General features: G+C 36.6%; 1 protein-coding gene across 1 annotated transcript in view; it reads right to left on the bottom strand.

Annotated features, from left to right (window-relative positions):
- The window catches only part of LOC123941788 (CD2 associated protein), a 143,162-nt gene that overhangs the window by 87,066 nt on the left and 32,395 nt on the right, over window positions 1-23,701 (bottom strand). Inside the window, exon 3 of the mRNA XM_046005507.1 lies at window positions 2,906-3,059. Coding sequence (XP_045861463.1) covers window positions 2,906-3,059 — 154 coding nt within the window. The remainder of the gene's footprint in view (window positions 1-2,905; window positions 3,060-23,701) is intronic.

The raw sequence follows: 23,701 nt of genomic DNA, 5'->3' as shown, positions 1-23,701 counted from the left end.
AAAATATTCATTGCACAATTATTCCTTCAACTTTTCTGTAAGATTTATAGAAAACAGAAAGTTAGAATAGCCTACCCCATTCATTTGAGAAGCTGCAGCTGGAGAGGAGTCAGTTCAGTCTTTTTCCCCTTTTGAGTCAAAATATTTTATTATCAGAGAGCAGAGCCTGAGCGAATAGGCCCCTATTTTTTTTAAAAGTATGCTGTAAAAATGTATAGTCAGTGACCATATTTTGACAGTATTCTGAATTTTCACTATTTTCTTTACCACTGACTCAAAATCAGCAGGCATACTATTTGCTAACAACTATTTTCTAGAAATGAAACACTGAAGACTGGGCATTCTGGTCAACTAATTTTTCATGCAGTAACATCAATTCTGTAGCAAGTACTACTAATGATCTATCAGTATCAATTTCAGTATATTTTTTATATTCAACATAATTATTAACTAGATAAAAACCACTTCTGTGAGAGTTTCCACTAATAAGAAATACAAAGTTACAAGAACTGATGTCTTCCCTCCAGCATAATAAAAGTAGATTCACATCTGGCATCAATTTTTTCCAAATGCAAAGTTGAAGTATCAACTAATATTCCACACTGAATGGAATCGGGCTGCTGGAAGATGTCAATTATTTACTCTCTAAGTAATTTTACTCTACAACATTATCTCTGTTCCTGATTTTATAAGGGTCTCAGCAGCAATGTAATAGCACCAGTTTTTGCTATGAGATGTGCAAATTTTTCTCTTCTATAACTTTAGCAACTTGTAGTAATAGTCCTGGAAAACATTATTCTGTGCTCACTCTTAAAAAATACCTGTTTGTTTTAATATAGGTATTATGGTTAACTTACATACAAAAGCAAAGTTTCAATGGCTTTATGACTAGATTTCATGAAAAAGCCAACACTTTTTTGGCCTGGGAGACTAGAGAAAATAGCTAACATGCCTGGTTTCCAGATATTTAACCATAGTATGTAGCTGAAACTCTTAAGTTGCTTAAACAAAATTCAATACACATGCAGATTCACTTGTCTTGGCATACAGAGATTAGCGAACATTCACACTGCAGTGACTGTATTATCAACTTTTAAAACAGTTTTTCTTAAGTATTAGTAATACTGGATAGTAGTATCCACTATTATTTAATATTACAATACACCACCTTTTGAATAGTTGGTCTATTTTGTGAATTAAGGATATGGTACAAACAATAACAAAAAAAGTCAGATTAAAAAAAAAAACATTAGCTTGCTTTTCCTGGAAAATCAGTCTGAAAGCAAAAACAACCTGCATCCAGTTTTACATGTTAGCAAGCTCCAAATGACCAATTTAGTCTTTGCAGCACATGCACTTAAAAACAAGTAATGGAGGATCCTCAGGAAAAAGTCTAAGCCTCCTGGCACCACTACATAACGGTTTTTCCTTTTACAAGAAAAAGAATTATGAAGGTAAAATTTAAGAGTGTTGTTTCCTATTAGGAGACAAAATGAATAAAATAATCATAACACTGAAGTCCTTTGTCTGGTCTCTACTTAAGAAAATTGTCCCTTTATAGCTCAGTAAAACTAAAGAAAGTGATAAATGGATTTTATAATAGACAGAGGTCATAGATAACTCTCCCGTGGGCCTAAAAATTCTCCTATGCACAAATTTCCATATACAGGTTCACCTGTAGGATATGGAATACTCTCAGTAATCTGTCCCCCAGTCTCTAAAACAGAGTCTGAGCGTCCAGAACAATTAAAACTACTGAAACTGTTCACCTTCAGGCAGCAGTCTGAAAGCAGTATGGGTAATATCTAAATATTGTCTGTACAATGCATTTACTGGGAAACAACAGAATCCTTTAATTGGTCTGCCTTACTGTCATGAATTTTTTTTTCATTTTTATGAAAATCTGTTTTTATCTTAAGAAAATAAAGGATGACAAAACCCAGAAAGTGAAGGTTTCCCCAAACTTGACAGACAGTAGCACAGAAGTAGCAAGATATAAGGAGACTCTAAAAAATCATAGTCTTATATTTGTAAAATGTGTATAAACATAATTTCTTTACTACAGACTACTTGGTACCACAAGGGATTTACAGACCACAATATCAAAGAGACTGATCTAAGATAAATGTGGTTAAATATTCATTTGCTACTTATTAAATCAAATTAATCCCAGTTATCAGTATTCAATGTCTCAATGGGCCTCAAGTCTTACTATGTTAAAATACTATCTGCTTCCATAAATGCTGTATTTTGTACATGTTTAATGTTTAAGCTTTTTGAAAACAGCAATACCATGTGTCTTTTTTAGCACTTCTCACCACCAGTAAAATAAAACTCAAGAGATTAAATGATCTAAGGTCATAAGATGAACTCAAACTCATGTCTTATTTCAAATGTGGTGCTCTCCCTCTATGCTAAAATGTTCTAACATGTTTATAAAGTACTAAATACCTGAAAGGACTCTGCTGCACCAATCACCTTGGGAAACTGATCATTTATGTTCAGAGGTCTAACCAATGAAGAAAACATACTATCAAAATGCACACATCTATACTACTTAAAGATGAGTAGTCATCTTGGCATAAAATAAATTTTATTTATGATATAAATGGTTTTAAAATAAATTTAAGGCAAAGAATCAACTATTCAACAGAACTTATACGGCTAATAGGAAAACAAAGCCTCATATTTTAATTTCTAATTCCTATAAATAATTGTCAGCAGATCATGCTTAATTATTGTATGAAGAATGACTACAAGGGCCAGTAACTAGTAACACATGAATATGTAGGAAGTTTCTACAGTCCGCCACAAAAGGTTAAGCTAACTTTCCTTAACATAACTTATGAATAGTTATAAAACATCCTTTATTTTGATTTAAACAGGAAAGAAATTATGTACATACTCTTCTTCATGTTTTTGGTTTGTGGATGTGGTTGAATTCCTCCAGCTGGAAGTCCATAGGTGCTAATTCGTTGTACAAGACTTGCCACATTCCCATGTCTTTCCCGTTTAATGGGCAAACTGTCGTCCTTGGATTCTGTCTCTCTCTTAATTTCCTATAAAAAAGGAAATGGGCAAATAAGCAAATTAAGCTGTATTTTATTAAATTAAATCTTCAAATGTAAAATACCAAAAAACAGGTATAGTGATTATTATATAAAACATGACATCAAATTTTTCTCTGCCCACACATACCTAAAGAATGCAACACACTTTGGTAACAGTGACTCATGAATTTAGGCTTACCAGAACTGGAGACAGAGTTAAAGAAAGACAGGCTGAAACACCACCTCCACCCCAAGATACAAAGAAACTCTGAGATATATAAACAATGAAACAAACACTAATTCTAAATCAGGGTGGGCAAACTTTTTCTATAAAGGGCCAAATAGCAAAATATTTTAGAATTTGTTGGCCATAAAATCTCTAACAGAGGGGCATCTGGGTGGCCCAGTGGGTTAAAGCCTCTGCCTTCAGCTCAGATCATGACCCCAGGGTCCTGGGATTGAGCCCCATGTCGGGCTCTCTGCTTAGCAGGGAGCCTGCTTCACCCTCTCTCTCACTGCCTACCTCTCTGCCTACTTGTGATCTCTGCCAAATAAATAAATAAAATCTTAAAAAACAAAACTCTAATGGAAAAATGAACCCTACCATTTGTACTGCAAAAGCAGTTATATACTTAAATGAATGAACATAGCTATGCTCCAAAAAATTTTATTTATGGAAACTAAAATTTCAACTTCATATAATTTTTACATGACATTAAATGTTTTCTTCTGATTTCTTCCAACTATTTATAAAATTCTTAACTAGAATTCTCAGCTCATGGATGTTACAAAAACAGATGATGTTCAGATTACAGAAGATAAGCAAACCTTCATGAAAAGAAGGAGCGCCTGAGTGGCTCAGTGGGTTGAGCGTTCAACTCCTGATTTTGGCTCAGGTTGTGATCTTAAGGTCATGGAGCCCAAGCCAAGCTCCCTGTTCAGCAGGTAATCTGCTTGAGATTCTCCCTCCCTCCCCTTCTGCCCCTCTCCCTACTTGCTCGTGCTCTCTCTCTTTAAATTAATAAAATCTTTTTTTTTTTAAGATTTTATTTGTTTATTTGACAGAGAGAGATCACAAGTAGGCAGAGAGGGAGGCGGGGGCGGAGGGGTGGGGGGGCGGCAGACTCCCCGCTGAGCAGAGAGCCCTATTCAGGACTCAATCCCAGGACCCTGAGATCATGACCTGAGCCGGAAGCAGAGGCTTAACCCACTGAGCCACCCAGGCACCCTAATAACAAAATCTTTAAAAAAAAAAAAAAAAAAAAAAAGTATGAAATTAATAGACGACAAATGGGAAGTTATTCTCCCTAAAATTGACATAATGATGCAATACAATTCTAATAACTTTACCACAGATTTGGGAGAGCAATAAACTGGTTTTAAATTTGTATAGAACAAAATGCCAAGAACAGCCAGAATACTTCAGGGAAAACAAAGTGAGGGGGCTTTTCTTTTTAATAAGATATAAAGAAAAACTATATGATACTATAAATTACTGCAGTACTGGCATAAAAACAGACATGCCAATAAATGAAACAAAACAGTCCATAAATAGAAAAGCGTGACTTAACGAAAAGCAAAGACAAACATGATGCTCATAAAACTAATGTTCCATATTTAAGGAGTTGGCAGAAAATGGGTTTCCTACCTCACGCATTTGACAATTTAAAATTTTCTGTTCATTAAAAGTAACCATTAGAAAAGCAAATCACTAACCAGAAGATATTTTTCACATACAAAGTTAACAAAGAATTTGTAACTCTAGGTGTTTACATCTACCACAAGGTTAACCAGTTGTTACTCTCTAGCTGGTAGGATTTCAGACAACTTTAACTTCTCTATACTGTTCAGAATTGTTTCATGTTTGTTTTTAACAATGCATATCATCTTACAATGAGAAAAAGGGTTTTTCATATTGGGAAAATTATTACATTGGCCAAGAATTGTGAAAAGTCATTAAAGTATAAATCATGGAAAATACAAACTATTTCACAAAATGGGCTGCTTCAGTTTTACTGGTAATGCACTTAAGGAAAAATACACCAATTTGCTATCAATACATGGGATATCAACACACGAAAATCTCAGTTTTCGAATTGCACCAAGTATTTTTCAAACTAACAGAAGCATAAAATCTTCATAAAGAACAGTACTTACAACTTCAACATGCTAAAAAGCATTCATTTTGAATTCTTCTGTCTCATGAGCTGTCTACATTTAAAAAAACTGAAAGTCCTATCTCTGAGAGCTATTGTCTTCTAATACAGGAACCAAGGACTTGGCCTGACATTTAAATTTTGTTCCTCTAGGAAAATAATTCCAATTTGACCAAATATGATTAAAAGTATAGGCTCAGGAGACAGAAGACCTGGGTATAAATCTTGATTCTATCCTGTTAACTGACTATATAACTTAAGATATTTGTGTTATCTTTTAATAAAAATTTACCACATGAATAACTATGATATATTGACATAATGCTTCTTGTTTCTAAAAATAAAAGAAAACAAGACAAAAAACTTGTAACATATTGCTCAAGACCTAAAAACACTTTAATACTTGAGTATTCTCAGAGATAATACAATAAATCTTCTGAGGGCACAAAACATAAAAGGAAAGGGAGAATGCAAATTAGAATTATACGGTCTACACTGAACAGAGTAGACTCGGGTTTACAAAACCTCCCAAATACACAGTGTCAAGTAAGATGTTTAACCACTAGGACCAAAGCTCTAAGTAAAACTACAAATTAAGTTTGCTTTGAGCTCCACCTCCTCTTCTTCTTGGAACCTCTTCCTCCCACAATCTTCCGCTACCAGATACACACATTCACTCACGAACCTAATTTTTCCCTAATTCCTGGCCACATAGTGCCTCCAAATTACTCCTTGGCATGTGTAAGCCTGACAATTCACAGACCTGTACCCCTGGGGCTAATAATACATTATATGTTAATAAAAATTTTTTTTTAAAAATTACTCTTTGGCTATCACCGTCAACAGCAAATCTGATTGACTCCTATGAAGTGTTACTCAGGTGTCCAGAGTTTCTTCCTTCTTCTGCCCTTTACTTCCTTTTACCTAAACAGCCAGTAAATACACTATTAACATAGTAGTATCTACTTTCTACCAACTTCACTTCCTTCCCGCCAGGAAATGCAGTTAAAAAAAGAATCCTCATTTGGAAAGTATCATGTACTGACAAACTAACTGAGAAAAACTTTGAATTTCGTCCTACAAATGAGAAAAACCTCCTACAAAATAGGTAATAATGCAAAATTGGCCAAGAAAAAGACAATGTGGATAATCTCCATATAAATAAGAATGCAACTACACTAATTTGTTTCATAGAAGAGGCAATTTAGAGAAAGATAAGAAATATAAGCAAATGAGAGGGGAAGCTAAAGTTTGGAAAGGATATAGTTGTTCTTCATCTATTAAGGTAACCAGAGATACTTAAGTTAACTCTGATTGCACTAACAAAAACCAACTTAAAAGATGATCAATAAAATTCACAAACCACTTCTTCATGTTTTACTATATCTTCATAATAATTTGGTTATCTAATCTTAGCCAGTGCATGACCATAATCTGAAAAAAGAAAGCAATTAAATTTCTATTTATCACAGAATTAAATAAACATCACAAAGAATAATAAAACCAGATTAAAGGGCAAATGAGTCTTTGTTTCTCAAATGAAAGAGGTCATTCTAAGCTGAGTCACAGTTCTTATGCTAATTAAAATTTAAGGAATACACTTAATATTTTGAATATAATATTAGGGACTTCCAAAAGTGTTATGTAAAACTAGTACCTCCAACTTCACAGAAACATAAATCAGAAAAATGGAAAAGTGCTATTACTAAAGATGTATGAATATAAGCAGAATTAAATGTTTATTTAATATGTCCACTGCTCTAGCTTTGGCCACATCCATTAGATCCATGTTTGAAAAATGAGGTTTTCAACCTAACAAAAATGGTTTACCCTATGCCTAAAGTTTACTTTGTTTTTTAGAATGTAAGTAATAGTACATAAGGAATCATCTATCTTAAGTCATCAGATTTTCATTTTTATGTCTAAATTAAATCAGATAGTAGCAAAAAAACTTTAAAGTCCAAAGTGAAAGGGCCAACAAAAGAAAATCTCCTTAATATGAAATCAGTATATACCTTCTCAGTGCCAACATATCAAAATCATGAATAACAGATATAACAGGACTATTTTGAAAGCCTCTAAATTTATTCTCTCCCCCAAATATGCTACTCTCCACAGAACTGCTGTCTCTCCAACTTGGACAAAGGGCCTTCCTATTGCAATTGCCCCTCCCCCACTGGAAAAGGCAAAAGTAAGGAGAGAGAGAGAAAAAGTTATGTACATTCATTGTCAGTGGAATCCTACTCCTTTCTCTTTTTCCATCACAAGAATGTTACTGAGAGCCAAGTGAAGTAGAGTTGGAAAAACACTAAATAAAGAACTCAGACATACTACAGATTGAAAACACCCCCAATAATTTATAGTGGTCATATTTTTCACACTTGTTACACGGATTTAAAAATGTTATTTTTGCTTGCAGTTATCTGATGAAGGGATTTTAGGAGAAAACAGCAAGTAATGAGGGCTAATATATGTATGACTCAAAAGACATCAGACCTACATGGAGATCCTTCTCCCAAACCTGCTAGACTCGTTGAGGCCACAGATGACATTAACAAGCAGGCAATGAGTGTCAATCCAAAAAGCAAGATCAGGAAATATCCCAGAAGCCCAGGTTCTGGCTCTCAAACATTCCAGGCTTTATTTATTTCTACAATATGAAATACCTTAGCAGAAACAAAATTTATTAACTCCTTAAGAGGAAAAAATCAGAATTTAACTTTCCAGTTAAGTCCCAGGTAAACATTAACATGATTTATACAATAAAGTCTTAAATTTAAATTTATGATTTAAATATAGGATATAAATGAGAAGGGGATACGAATAATTCAGTTAAAAAGACTGCCTATAGATAACAGTCTAAATCTACCACATTCCTAAATGTGGAAGGAGGTTGGAGGAGGGTTATAATGAAAGAAATGTACTTTTCACAATAGCCACTTCTACATTCCTTGAATTTTGTTTCAACATGTATTATTTCAGAGATTCACAAAAGAATCAAAAAAGATTCACATCTTTTTCTAGCATTGCCTGTACTGAACTATTTCTTTAACACAGTGAATACAGTCTGCACAGGATTCAGAATATTATCAAAAATATCCCAAGTCACAGAAAAAATTGCTCTTAACCAGTGTGTATGTATACTTAATATTTTACAGTATGTAACAAAATATGTACTACAATGTAGCATAGCTATATACAACTTTGACATTTTATCTACTGTTTTTACTATAACTCCAAGTTGTCTTCTAGTTAGTATTCTCTTATCTACATCTATATCTATATCTCTTATCTTGTTTTCTCACAGAATGTGTTTCAAATAATGAAAGTAAATCACACACAAAATTCTCCCCTGATACAAAGCCAGCTTCCTGAACTGTTCTATTAAAGTCACCAATACATCTCCTAAAACTTGAAAACATCACTGAGGTTTACCTAAAAACAGGTTTCATAAAATAAAGGATTCAAAAATATAAAGGTAACATAAAATCATGTTGCCATTTCCTTCATTAAAAATAAAATTCTTAATTTCAGTTAAGATCATGATCTCAGCACTGTGGGATCTAGCCCCACAGGTCTCCTCACTCAGCAGGGAATCTGCTTCAGAATCTCTTGCCTTCTCCCACCCCCTTCTTCCCTCACTCACACATCCGCTCCCTCTAAAATAAATAAATAAATAAGCAGGTAAGTAAACATTAAAAAAAAAAAAAAATTCTCTCTCCCCCTCCCTTGGTTCCCCCTGCCTTTCTCTTTAAAAAGAAGTCTGCTAAGCATCTGCCTTAGCTCAGGTCATGATCCCAGGGTTCTGGGATGCAGTCCCAGGCTTCTTGCTCAGCAGGGAGCCTGCTTCTCCCTCTGCCTGCAGCTCCCCATGCTTGTGCGCTCTCTCGCTCGCTCTACATGTGACAAATAAATAAAATCTTAAAAAATAACAAAACACAAAATCAGGATTCTTCTAGAAAAATAATGTGATATTTAAAAAACAAGAAATCACTAAGATACTTCCAAACTAGCCACATACATCATCAGATCATCATCTTATTCCCAATATTGCCATTTTTCTTTTAAAGTTTTTAAACACACTTAAAGACTTAAGCTTAATTCTGCTTAACCATTTAACCCATGGAATACAGACATAAAATGACAAACATTCTTAAATGCAAGGTAAGTTGTCAAACTACCCAATTAAAAAAAAAAAAAAATTCAATGAGGGGTGCCTGGATGGCTCAGTCAGTTAAGTCTCTGCCTTATGCTCAGGTCATGATCTCAGGGGTCTGGGATCAAGTCTTACAGGGGGCTCCCTGCTCAGCAGAGAATCTGCTTCTCCCTCTCTCTGCTGCTGCTGCTTGCTCACACTCTCTCCCTCTCTCTCTCTGAATTAAAAACAAAAAATCTTTAAAAAAAGAAAAGATTCAGTGATTTAAATCTTTTTCTAAATGAGAAAAAAATGCTAGAAATTTAAGTCAAAATAAAGAAATATTCAAATGGCTTTTATTCACTTGCCAGCTCTCAAAAATACTTAAATGTTAATAACTTTTTGATATAATTAAGGAACAAGGAAACAAAAGTCTGAAACTTTATCAAGCTCTGAGAACTCATCAAAGGGGATCAAAATTTCATTTTAAATTTAAAAAGATGGGGAAAAGCAATTTATTTACCAACATCTGAGATATCTTCTATGAATATACCCACTTACTTTTAAAGTAAAAATATCATAACATCATGTAATAACCTATAAAACAATCAGTATACAGCGCACAAGAAACCTATATCAAAGCTCACAAATTATCATCCCTTATCCACACTGTTCTGCTAACACTCTATAAGTACAACTAATAAAAGTATTTGTTAATTTCTTTTAATATCTTATTTCACTGATACTTCTCTGCTTTTCTTAAGAAAAACTAGCTATGACTACACCATTTCTAAAAGGAGATATTCTTTCTACGTAATGAGCTTTTAAAGATAAGCATTTCAATCTATTAAAACGCATACCCATCTATCTGATGGTTACCAGAGGTGAGAAGGTTTGGGGGGATGGGTGAAATAGGCGATGGAGATTAAGAAGTGCACTTGCCTGGTGATGAGCACAGGGTCATGTATGGAACTACTATATTACATACTGTATATCCAAAACTAATGTAACACTGCATGTTAATTAACTGAAATTAAAATAAAAACTATAAAAAAATGTGTCACCATCTAGATCTCCCTCATGGAAAAATGGAATAGATAAACTGTTTCTTAATTCTTCCCACTAAGTACAGTTAAAAACTCTGGGCATTATGGACATTACACACTAAAAACAAACATAAAAATATTCTGAAAAGTAGAAAAAAGAAGATGGACCAGCCAAGAGAGCCCAGGTTCCTTAGAAACTGGTTAGTGAGTCTATTAGGTTTTTTTTTTTTTTGCCTCAAGTATTCTAGACTATGTACTGGAGAAACCAGCAACTGTTACTGCCAAACCAGCAACTGGAGGGGGGGGGGGGGGGACCTCCAAGAAAAGCCTGCTCTCTCCAGAAGGACCAAGAAAAAAGTTGCCTAGCAAGACCAAAATCAACCTGCTGTAGTCAAATAATACAGAGAGAAAAAAAAAATCAACTAGCAGGGAGCCTGGACTTTCACCCTCACCAGGCTGTAACCAGACCATCCACTCACTACCACTATCCCATTTTCCAGCCAGAGTGGTGTCAGAGAAGGCCAACTGGAGAGCCAAACTCTCCCACCAACCAGGTGGGAATGAGTCTCCTCTTCTCTGTCAGCAGAGGCCACAAGGCAGCACTAAGAAGGCACACTAGCGCTTTCATCAAGGGGGAATTCAATGGAGGACTAGTGAGCCTCAACTCCTACCCCACTCAGCAGTAATAAGGAGCTTCTCCTTCTCTGAGTGTGAAACAGAGAAGAATGGGGAACTGGACTTGGAGGTAACTCATTCTTTTTTCAGCACAGGTTCTCTCTTTAGTAAAATACAGTTTAAATGTAGATCCAGGGTCCTCAATCAACGTTATGATTTTTAAAAAATATTTTTACTGCCAATACTTCTATTAGGACATGAACACAAATCCTCAGCTTTCAGTAACCTGTTCTGATGAATGTCGGCATTCTCTCCTTTCTCAGTAACTAAAACAACTTTCCATAGGCATTTTAGTTGAGCCCCTTTATCTTCTTAAAACTACCTTTTCCATTCCAAAAGACTTAACAAAAAAAAAAATTAATTTCCACCAGATCACTTTTCTAAACACATCCTGACTCCAAAGGCCATGTCCTTGACTTATCAAAATTAGTTTTACCATAAGGAGCTAGACCTTACACAAATCCTAACACATTAAAAGCCTTTTTATTGTCTAGCCTCTGACACACAGCTGGCCCACTTTTTTTTTTTTAAGATTTTATTTATTTATTTGACAGAGAGAGATCACAAGTAGATAGAGAGGCAGGCAGAGAGAGAGGAAGGGAAGCAGGCTCCCTGCCGAGCAGAGAGCCCGACGTGGGACTCGATCCCAGGACCCCGAGATCATGACCTGAGCCGAAGGCAGCGGCTTAACCCACTGAGCCACCCAGGCGCCCCCAGCTGGCCCACTTTTAAAAGACCTGATCTGCTCCACCACAACCACCATGAATACCATAGATTTGGTTTAGAGAAATAGGCTAATCAAGCTAACTGCTTGTCCCCTTTTTCATTTTAATTACTTTCCTCTTTATTTTTGTTCTTCCTTAAACACTACTAGCTTTGGGGCGCCTAGGTGGCTCAGTTGGTTAAGCCCCATGTCAGGCTCTCTGCTCAGCAAGGAGATTGCTTCTCCTCCTCCTCTCCCCCACACTAGTAAGTTTCTCTTTCTCTAGTGCTCTCACTCTCTCAAATAAATAAAATCTTTAAAAAAAAAAAAAAACTACAAGCTTTTTTCTAAAAGAGAAACTAGAAAAGTTCTAACTTACTTACCTATTTTATTTATTAACATTTGATTTAACAGTATCTGGTACAGAATAGGCACCAGATAAACAAAAAAAACAAAAAACTGCTGACTAAATTAACAATTTAGGTGATTTCTTCTCTGATTTTCCTTTTATGAAATGGATGGGCAGTTCCTGAGCCAAAGAGTAACAGGATAAAATAACAAATCCATAATGTATCTACCTACAAGTGTGATTCCCACATTCACACTGAAGAAATTCATATGCTAGAGTAAAAGATCTTCAAGGAAGAACACCCGGTAAGCATGTGTGTGGGTACGGGGGAATAGGGGATGAGAAGTCAAAGAGAGGTCTTAACATCCTGACTCCAAAGGCCATGTTTCTTTCATAATGCTATGCTATCTTCTTAACATAGCTCTAGTAGAGCAGTTGGCAACCACAACTATCACATTAAGCCTACTTTCCTCTAATTTCAAGATCCTTCTCAAAGGGAATGCATTCCTTATCTACTCTGCACCCTTCTGGGGTTTTCTGGCCAAACCACCTCAGAGATACTATCCTAGAACACCCGAATTAAAGTATTAAATGCCATTTTCCATCTCCTACAACTCACTTTTTTTTTTTTCAAAGCACTCATGACTACCAAAATTATCTTATTCATTCAGTTTTTCATGTTTGTCTCCTCCCACCATTAGAAAATAAACTCATCAAAGAGAAGGGACCTTACCTGTTTTACCCACCATTATAGATGTCCCTAGCATCTATAGAAAGTCCTAACGCACATAAAGAACCTCAGTAAGTATTTGAACAAATGAATAAATGGCGAACAGTAAAGAATAAAACAACAGAGAGGCACGGTAGGGGAGGATCTGACACAGTATTGCTACGGATTTTACTAAAACATAGCTCAATAAAGAGTGCCTGGGAAATCTGGTTTCTCTTTCCCTTTTTTTTTTTTTTTTAAGATTTATTTATTTCAGAGAAAGAGAGAGAATGAGAGCAGGCACAAGCCCAAAAGTGGAAGAAGGAGCAGGTAGAGGGAGGAATCTCAAGCTGACTCCCCACAGAGCAGGGAGCCCAAAGTGGGACTCAATCTCAGGATCATGACCTGCGCCAAAACCAAGAGTCAGTCTCTTAACCGACTGAGCCAGCCAGGAGACCTGAAAATCTGGTTTCTCATCAGGGATACTAAAGAGTATCATTATTAAAAAGAACTGAAAACCCTGCTTTGACTGCTGCAAGAAGAGACACGTGGTTGATGAAACTACAGGCTTCGAAGACAGCTTACAGAGAAGTATCCCTTACTTGGGCCTAAAGTTGTTAATCTTACTTGCAATAAAGAAAGCTCTTATTTTACTTATGTTTAACATAACTCACTACCTAGACTACATGAAACTTTGTGCAAAAGCAAGTATTGTGTTATGCCACCCCTGAGATTTTAATGTTGTTACTACGGTGTAAGCTATCCTATTCTTACTGATACATTAGGCCTTCTACGTTCCTTATTAAACCTAGGTTTTCAGCATCATTTCTAGGGATAGAGGCAATAAAAAACATGAATAAAACTGATTCCATTTTACAAAGTTACCTATAAACAATTTTACATGAGCACTGGAAGTCCTGCTTCATTTTCCAAATATCTCACTATTTATATGTCTCCTACATGTTCCTGTTCCGTCTCGAGTCCCTGCAACACCCTCACATCAAATCTCAAGTTTAGTCTTGGGGGGCGGGGTTGTTTTCATAAAATTGCATTTTGAGGAAGCAGTTTGAATTTTCTTCTTCAACAGTCAATTCTAAAGGTTACAAAAGGCATTTAATATTGTAATTCTAACATCATTCAATTATGCTGATGCTACTGGAGAATTTCAATAGCTAAGATTCATTCAACTTTGTCTTTAGATTCTTAAAACCACAGAATGTTAAAAAATGATCACATTTCTCCAATAACCAGCATATACTATATAAAATATATTTCTCATGTAAAAACAGGCTGACATTTGCCTATCACAGAGCTATCAACTACCAAGTCCTTAGTACACCAACTACTACCACCATGACTCTGGCCATAAAAGACATATTTATCCTAACTTTCAAAGATATCAGAATAAAGTGAGAAAATGTATAGAAACTTGCAAAATCTTAACACAAATAAAAGATATTGTGCCTATTAACTATCCCTTTACTTCCATTCTCATTGTACAACTCTGATTTCCATTACTATACTTTATAGCCTCAACTCTCTCCTCTTTTATAAAAACCTTCCTAAGCACTAAGATTAATCCATTAAAACATTCCATCTTCCCTCTCCTGTCTCTAATAACTCTGATTTCCCTAGTATCTTTTAAATAGACTTAATACTTTTACAGGATACTCAAAATGCATCGTACCACTGGCATTAATCCATACTTTGGGCCTTAAATCCCATTATACACACCCCCATAAAAAACTTTCATTCAACCAAAGTAGTCCATTATTTTTACCACAAAACACTTTGCACCTTTGCCAGACACAGAACACACCAATTATGCATCTAACTTCCTATCTTTAAAGGCCGAGTCAAATGTGACTTTCAACATCTTTTCTGAAAAATTTTCCCAAGATCCTTTAGCACCCATCATCTTTACCACATACCTGACATTCAGCCAAAAAGGCACTACAATTTATCTTTGTTTTCATGCTGTTAACCCCCACCCAATAAATTAAGTTGTGGGACCTCTTCTCACCACACCCCAAAATACTTCAACCACTAAGCATTTGTTTCATGGAAGAGTGTTTACTTTCCTTCATCTCAATTACAAAGACCCAAAGTGCCAAATATCAACAAGTCACAACTCTGATACTGAATCTCAAAGTTTACACAAACAAATTAAATCCGACACTTTACACTCTCTACTTTAGTCCAAAATACTGAAGTTGAGAATGAGGGAAGATCCGATAAAGTAGCAAGTTTCTTCCCAATTTTGGCTCAATTCTCAAACATTACAAACCTGTGAGGAAAGAATAGACTATTCAGGTTTTGTTTTTTTGTTTTTTTGGTGGAAAAAATTTAATTACTGCCTAAATCACATCTGTACCAAAAGTAAATTGAGACTGATAAAAGACTTACACTGAAAAATCAAACTTAAAACTAATGAACAGGTTATCTTTACTATCTCCCTGCTCCCAAGTTATACTTAGACAAGCCACAAAAAGCACTTATTAAAGAGAAAAGACACATAAGCAGAAGGAACACAGAGGACTAGCAGTCAAAATACAGAATTCACAGTATTCGCAATAAGAAGTACTACAATAAGAATAAGCAAGAACTCAATAAAAATGGACAGAAATATAAGAACACAAGCTAGATGCAGGAAAAGAAATTTCAATGGCCAGTAAATGTGAAAAGATGCCTAATTTCTCTCGTAATGACAAAAATGAAACAGAAATGTGGATATTATTATAGATCTGTATTGGAAAGAAAAAAAAAGAAAATCTGATAGTATCAAATGTTTATAAGAAATGGAAGAAAGAAGTTCTTTTATACTACTGGTAGGAATTTATAAATTGGTGTAATTATTGAGAAATCAGCCAATGTCTAATATTCTAATACAGCTGAATATATGCATAACCTAGGATGCAGCAAATTCTCAACTATGTATATAACTTACAAAAGGATATTCAGCATTGTTTTCAATAGCTAAAAAGTAAAAAATGGCCCTATTTTACCTCATAAAATGTGATAAAGACCCAGAATGGAATACTATAGGACTGTGCAATCTCTACTATGAAATTACATGTACATTCCTAAACATCTGACCTTCTGTAAGAAAAAGAACCTCATACAAACCAGAAGAATCAAGATGGCGGAGGAGTAACAGGCTGAGATGATATCAGGCATCAGGAGATCAGCTAGATAGTTTAAACCATTCCAAACACCTACAAATCCAAAAGGAGACCAAAGAAAAGAAGAGCAGCAATTCTAGAAACAGAAAATCAACCACTTTCTGAAAGGTAGGACCCAGGGAGAAGTGAATCCCAAGTGATGGGAAGATAGACCGCAGGGGGAGGGGCCGGCTCCCAGCAAGTGGTGGAGCAACGGAGCACAAAATCAGAACTTTTAAAAGTCTGCTCCACTGAGGGACATTGCTCCTGAGGCTAAGCCGGGATGAAGCCTACGTGGGGAAAGAGTGGTGTCAGGTCCCGTGGGGTCACAGAAGGATCGGGATTTCTGAGTGTCACAGAGTTCATAGGTATTAGAGCGGGGAAGCTGGCTACAGAGACAGAGCCAAGGAGTGAGCTCTCAACATGCTGTTACCTTAAATGATGATCCATGGCACACAGGCCACTGCTCTTTGACCAGGGACCCCACAAGATCTGGGGAGAGCCCCCTGGAAGAATGTAGGGATCTGTGGGATTTGGAGACTCCAGACGGGGCTGTGTGCCAGAAACAGAGATGCTTGGTCACAGGTTGGGTGAGCTCGGAGTGCACCCAGAGGCTAGGGAGAGAGGAGTGACTGACTGCTTTTCTCCGAGGATGCACTGAGGAGTGGAGCCCCGAGCTCTTGGCTCCTCCGAGCCAGATATTGGGAGGCCGACATTTTCACTCCCATCCTCCAGAACTCTACCAAAAGCATTCAGGGAAAAAAAGCCCCCAAAAGCGAACCCGAGTGGATTACATAGCCCGGCCCCTGGTAAGAGCAGTGCAATTCCGCCTTGGGCAAAGATACTTGAGAATCACTACAACAGGCCACTCCCCCAGAAGATCAAGAAATCCAGCCAAGACCAAGGTGACTTACCAAGGAGAACAGCATAATTCCAGAGGAGGAGAAAGCAAAGCATGGAATTCATAGCTTCCTCCTCATGATTCTTTAGTCTTGCAAAGTTAATTAATTTTTAATGTTATTTTTTTCTTATGCTAAAATTTTTTAACGTTTGCTCTTTCCTCTTTTGAAAGTTTTTTTAACTAGTTTATCTTAACAATAACTTTCATAAAAAAATTTTTGAACTTTCATTATTATAATATTTTAATCCTTCACTGTATCTAACATTATTTTTTGTAACACATAGCATTTTTACTTCTGAAGAAATCTGGGTTACAACTTCTTCTAATAGATGAAAATATACCCTAAATCTAGCACAGGGCTTTGTTCTAGTCTCCAGCCTGAGCAAATACTCTCCACTTTCTTTTTCTTTATTCTCTCAACCAACTTATCAAACCCTTTTGTAGAATTTTTTTTAATTTGCATCTTTATAGTCATATTCCAACCATTCATCGTGTTTACCCTTATTGTGTGTATATATATGTTTTTCATTCTTTAAAATTTTGGAAGGTAGTATCTTGTAAGAGACCAAAATACTCCCAAAATTAAGTGGGTGACTCTGTTCTATTCACCAGTCTAACATATATATTTCCTTTTTTATATTTTTTCTTTCTTTATTCTTTTTTTTCTGAACTTCTTTTTACGACCTTTCTTACCCCCACAATTTGGGGTAGCTTCTGATTTGGTTAAAGTGCATTTTCCTGGGGTCTTTGCCACCCTTTTAGTATTTTATCCTCTCCTTCATATATTCTTATCTGGATAAAATGACAAGGTGGAAAAACTCACCACAAAAAAAAGAACAAGAGGCAGTACCAAAGGCTCAGGACCTAATCAATACAGACATTGGTAATATGTCAGATCTAGAGTTCAGAATGATGATTCTCAAGGTGTTAGGAGGACGCAAAAAAGGCATGGAAGATATTGGAGAAACCCTGTCTGAAGAAATAAAAGCCCTTTCTGTAGAAATAAAAGAAATAAAATCTAACCAAGCTGAAATCAAAAAAGCTATTAATTAGGTGCAATCAAAAATGGAGGCTCTTACTGCTAGGATAAATGAGGCAGAAGAGAGAATTAGTGATATGGAAGACCAAATGACAGAGAATAAAGAAGCTGAACAAAAGAGGAACAAACAAGTACTGGACCATGACGGGAGAATTTGAGATATAAGCAATACTGTAAGACAAAACAACATTAGAATAATTGGGATTCCAGAAGAAGAGAGAAGGGAGCAGAAGGTTTATTCGAGAGAATTACTGTAGAGAATTTCCCTAATATGGCAAAGGGAACAAACATCAAAATCCAGGAGGCACAGAGAACTCCCCTCAAACTCAGTAAGAACAAGTCCACACCCCATCATCTAATAGTAAAATTTACAAGTCTTAGTGACAAAGAGAAAATCCTAAAAGCAGCCTGGGACAAGAAACCTGTAACATACAATGGTAAAAATATTAGACTGGCAGCAGACTTATCCACAGAGACATGGCAGGCCAGAAAGAACTGGCATGATAAATTCAGAGCACTAAATGAGAAAAACATGCAGCCAAGAATACTATATCCAGCTAGGCTATCATTAAAAATAGAAGGAGAGATAAAAAGCTTCCAAGCAAACAAAAACAAAAAGAATTTGTAAACACCAAACCAGCTCTACAGGAAATATTGAAAGGAGTCCTCTAGCAAAGAGAGATCCTAAAAGTAGTAGAACAGAAAGGAACAGAGACAATATACAGTAATAGTCACCTTACAGGCAATACAATGGCACTAAATTCATGACTCTCAATAGTTACCCTGAATGTTAATGGGCAAAATGCCCCAATCAAAAGAATTATCAGAATGGATAAAAAAACAAAACCCATCTACATGTGGTCTACAAGAAACTCATTTCAGACCCAAAGACACCTCCAGATTTAAAGTGAGGGGGTGGAAAACAATTTACCATGCGAATGGACTTCGGAAGAAAGCTGGGGGGCAATCCTTATATCAGATCAATTAGACTGTAAGCCAAAGACTGTAACAAGAGACGAGGAAGGACACTAGATCATACTCAAAGGGCCTGTCCAACAAGAAGATCTAACAATTTTAAATATCTATGCCCCTAACGTGGAAGCAGCCAAATACATACACCAATTAATAACAAAATCAAAGAAACACATCAACAATAATACAATAATAGTAAGGGACGTTAACACCCCCCTCACTGAAATGGACAGACCATCCAAGCAAAAGATCAACAAGGAAATAAAGGCCATAAAGGATGCACTGGACCAGATGGACATCACAAATATATTCAGAACATTCCATCCCAAAGCAACAGATAGACATTCTTTTGTATTGCACATGGAACATTCTCCAGAATAGATCACATCCTGGGTCACAAATCAGGTCTCAACTGGTATCAAAAGACTGGGATCATTCCCTGCATATTTTCAGACCACAATGCTCTGAAGCTAGAACTCAATCACAAGAGGAAATTTGGAAAGAACCCACATACATGGAGACTAAAGAGCACCCTTCTAAAGAATGAATGGGTTGACCAGGAAATTAAAGAAGAATTGAAAAAAAAATGATAATGCAAATACAACGGTTCAAAATCTGTGGGACACAGCAAAGGCAGTCCTGAGAGGAAAATATATAGCAATACAAGCTTTTCTCAAGAAACAGGAAAGGTTTTGGGGCGCCTGGGTGGCTCAGTGGGTTAAAGCCTATGCCTTCAGCTCAGGTTATGGTCCCACATCGGGCTCTCTGCTCCACGGGGAGCCTGCTTCCTCCTCTCTCTCTGCCTGCCTCTCTGCTTAGTTGTGATTTCTGGCAAATTAATAAAATATTAAAAAGAAAAAAAAAAGAAACAGGAAAGGTCTCAAGTACACAACCTAACCCTACACATAAAGGAGCTGGAGAAAGAACAAGAAAGAAACCCTAAACCCAGCAGGAGAAGAGAAATTGGAAGATCAGAGCAGAAATCAATGAAATAGAAATGAAAAAATCAACTAGGATCAACTAGAAACTAGGAGCTGATTCTTTGAAAGAATTAGTAAGACTCATAAACCCCTAGCCAGGCTGATCAAAAAGAAAAAGGACCCAAATAAATAAAGTCATGAATAAAGAGGAGAGATCACAACCAACACCAAGAAATACAAACCATTATAAGAACATATTATGAGCAACTATACGCCAGCAAATTTGACAATCTGGAAGAAACGGATGCATTCCTAGAGACATATAAACTACCACAACTGAACCAGAAGGAAACAGAAAACCTGAACAGACCCATAACCAGTAAGGAGATTGAAGCAGTCATCAAAAATCTCCCAATAAACAAGAGCCCAGGGCCAGACGGCTTCCCAGGGGAATTCTACCAAAAATTTAAAGAAGAATTAAATCCCATTCTCCTGAAACTGTTCCAAAAGATAGAAATGGAAGGAAAACTTCCAAACTCATTCTATGAGGCCAGCATTACCTTGATCCCAAAACCAGACAAGGATCCCATCAAAAAAGAGAACTACAGACCAATATCCTTGATGAACACAGATGCAAAAATTCTCACCAAAATACTAGCCAATAAGATCCAATAGTACATTAAAAGGATTATTCACCATGACCACGTGGGATTTATTCCAGGGCTGCAAGGTTGGTTCAACATCTGCACATCAATCAATGTGATGCAGTACATTAATAAAATAAAGAACAAGAACCACATGATACTCTCAGTAGATGCTGAAAAAGCATTTGACAAAGTACAGCATCCCTTCCTGATCAAAACTCTTCAAAGTGTAGGGATAGAGGGCACATACCTCAATATCATCAAAGCCATCTATGAAAAACCCACCGCGAATATCATTCTCAGTGGGGGAAAACTGAGAGCTCTTCCGCTAAGGTCAGGAACACGGCAGGGATGTCCATTATCACTAATGCTATTCAACATAATACTAGAAGTCTTAGCGTCAGCAATCAGACAACAAAAAGAAATTAAAGGCATCCAAATCGGCAAAGAAGAAGTCAAACCATCACTCTTCGCAGATGATATGATACGTTATGTGGAAAACCCAAAGGACTCCACTCCAAAACTGCTAGAACTTGTACAGGAATTCAGTAAAGTGTCAGGATATAAAATCAATGTGCAGAAATCAGTTGCATTTCTCTACACCAACAGCAAGACAGAAGAATGAGAAAGTATGGAGTCCATCCCATTTATAATTGCATCCAAAACCATAAGATACCTAGGAATAAACCTAACCAAAGGGGCAAAGAATCTATACTCAGAAAACTATAAAGTACTCATGAAAGAAATTGAGGAAGACACAAAGAAATGGAAAAATGTTCCATGCTCTTGGATGGGAAGAATAAATATTGTGAAAATGTCTATGCTACCTTAAGCAATCTACACATTTAATGCAATCCCTATCAAAATACCATCCATTTTTTTTCAAAGAAATGAAACAATCCTAAAATTTATATGGAACAAGGAAAGACCCCAAATAACCAAAGCAATGTTGAAAAAGAAAGCCAAAGTTGGTGGCATCACAATTCCGGACTTCAAGCTCTATTACAAAGCTGTCATCATCAAGACAGTATGATATGGGCACAAAAACAGACACACAGATCAATGGAACAGAATAGAGAGCCCAGAAATAGACCCTCAACTCTATGGTCAACTAATCTTTGACAAAGCAGGAAAGAATGCCCAATGGAAAAAAGACACCTGTTCAATAAATGGTGTTGGGGAAATTGGACAGCCACACACAGAAAAATGAAACTGGACCATTTCCTTATACCGCACACAAAAATAGACTCAAAATGGATGAAGGATCTCAATGTGAGAAAGGAATCCATCAAAATCCTTGAGGAGAACACAGGCAGCTACCTCTTCCACCTCACCCACAGCAACATCTTCCTAGGAACATCGCCAAAGGCAAGGGAAGCAAGGGCCAAAATGAACTACTGGGATTTCATCAAGATCAAAAGCTTTTGCACAGCAAAGGAAACAGTCAACAAAACCAAAAGACAACTGACAAAATGGAAGAAGATATTTGCAAAGGACATATCAGATAAAGGCCTTAACTTATCAAACTCAACACCCAAAGAACAAATAATCCAATCAAGAAATGGGCAGAGGACATGAACAGACATTTCTGCGAAGAAGACAGTCAGATGGCCAACAAACACATGAAAAAGTGCTCCACATCACTCGGCATCAGGGAAATACAAATCAAAACCACAATGAGATATCACCTCACACCAGTCAGAATGGCTAAAATTAACCAGTCAGGAAATGACAGATGCTGGCGAGGATGCGGAGAAAGGGAAACCCTCCTACAATGTTGTTGGGAATGCAAGCTGGTGCAACCACTCTGGAAAACAGCATGGAGGTTCCTCAAAAGTTGAAAAAAGAGCTACCCTATGACCCAACAATTGCACTACTGGTATTTACTCTAAAGATGCAAATATAGTGATCGATAGGGGCACGTGCACCCAAATGTTTATAGCAGAATGCCCACAATAGTCCAACCATGGAAAGAACCTTGATGTCCATCAACCGATGAAAGGATAAAGAAGATGTGGTATATACATACAATGGAATACGCTGTCATCCAAAGAAATGAAATCTTGCCACTTGCAAGGACATGGATGGAACTAGAGGGTATTATGCTTAGCGACATAAGTCAATCAGAGAAAGACAATTATCATATGATCTCCCTGATATGAGAAGTTGAGAGGCAGCGTGAGGGGTTTGGGGGGTAGGAAAAGAATAAATGAAACAAATGGGATCGGGAGGGAGACAAACCATAAGAGACTCTTAATCTCACAAACAAACTGAGGGTTGTCGGGAGGAGGGGGGTAGGGAGAGGGTGGTGGGGTTATGGACATTGGGAAAGGTATGTGAAGTGTATAAACTTGCCAATTCACAGACCTGTACCCCTGGGGCTAATAATACATTATATGTTAATAATAAAATAAAAAATTATTTTAAAAAATCATACACACCAAAATACTACTGATTGTGTGAAAACTAAATCAAATACTAAAAATACCAGTCATTATGCAAAGAAAAAAAAAAGTGTAGGGTTCAGAACATAACCAATTTAGACCTATGCAACTTTGGAACCTGAGCACTAAAAATGAAAATAAAAATAAGTAACAATAACTGAAACCTTAGAAAATGGATAATAAGTGGGTAAAACTTAAGACTTCGCAAGAAGATGACAGATGGATTCCTCTACAGCTATTAAAAATGTCTAAAAACAATAATGTAGAAAGGCTGGTTTATGGATATTAAGATAATACAGAGAAAAGAGGAGGTAAGCACCAGGAGCTAAAAGATGGAACTTCTTACACTAAGACTGTCAACTTTGAGGAAAATACCCTGGTAAAGATGATCACCTTAACAAAGGGGAAAAAAAAAAGTTTCACTTGGGGTGCCTGGGTGGCTCAGTTGGTTAAGCATCTGACTCTTGGTTTCACTCATGTCATAATCTCAGGGTCCTGAGATCAAGCCCCGTATCAGCTTGATGCTCAGCCTTGAGTCTGCTGGTCCCTCTCTACTTCTCCCTTAGCATGCTTGCACAGGCAAGGTCTCTGCCTCTCTCTCTCCTTCTCCCTCTGGAATAAACAAAATCTCAAGGAAAAAAAAAAGGTTTCACTTAAAAACCTAAAAGAACTCCTGTTTAGCCAACCAGCCAAGATGAGAGCCTCTCCCATTCTTACTGAAATTATGATTCTACACTCTTTTTTATCATAGCTCCTTTTATCTAGAAAATAAACTAACACAACTTTCCCATTGTCCC

Source organism: Meles meles, chromosome 5, assembly GCF_922984935.1.
Source record: "Meles meles chromosome 5, mMelMel3.1 paternal haplotype, whole genome shotgun sequence".
Classification (NCBI taxonomy): domain Eukaryota; kingdom Metazoa; phylum Chordata; class Mammalia; order Carnivora; family Mustelidae; genus Meles; species Meles meles.
This window is presented reverse-complemented; position numbering and strand designations above follow the sequence as displayed.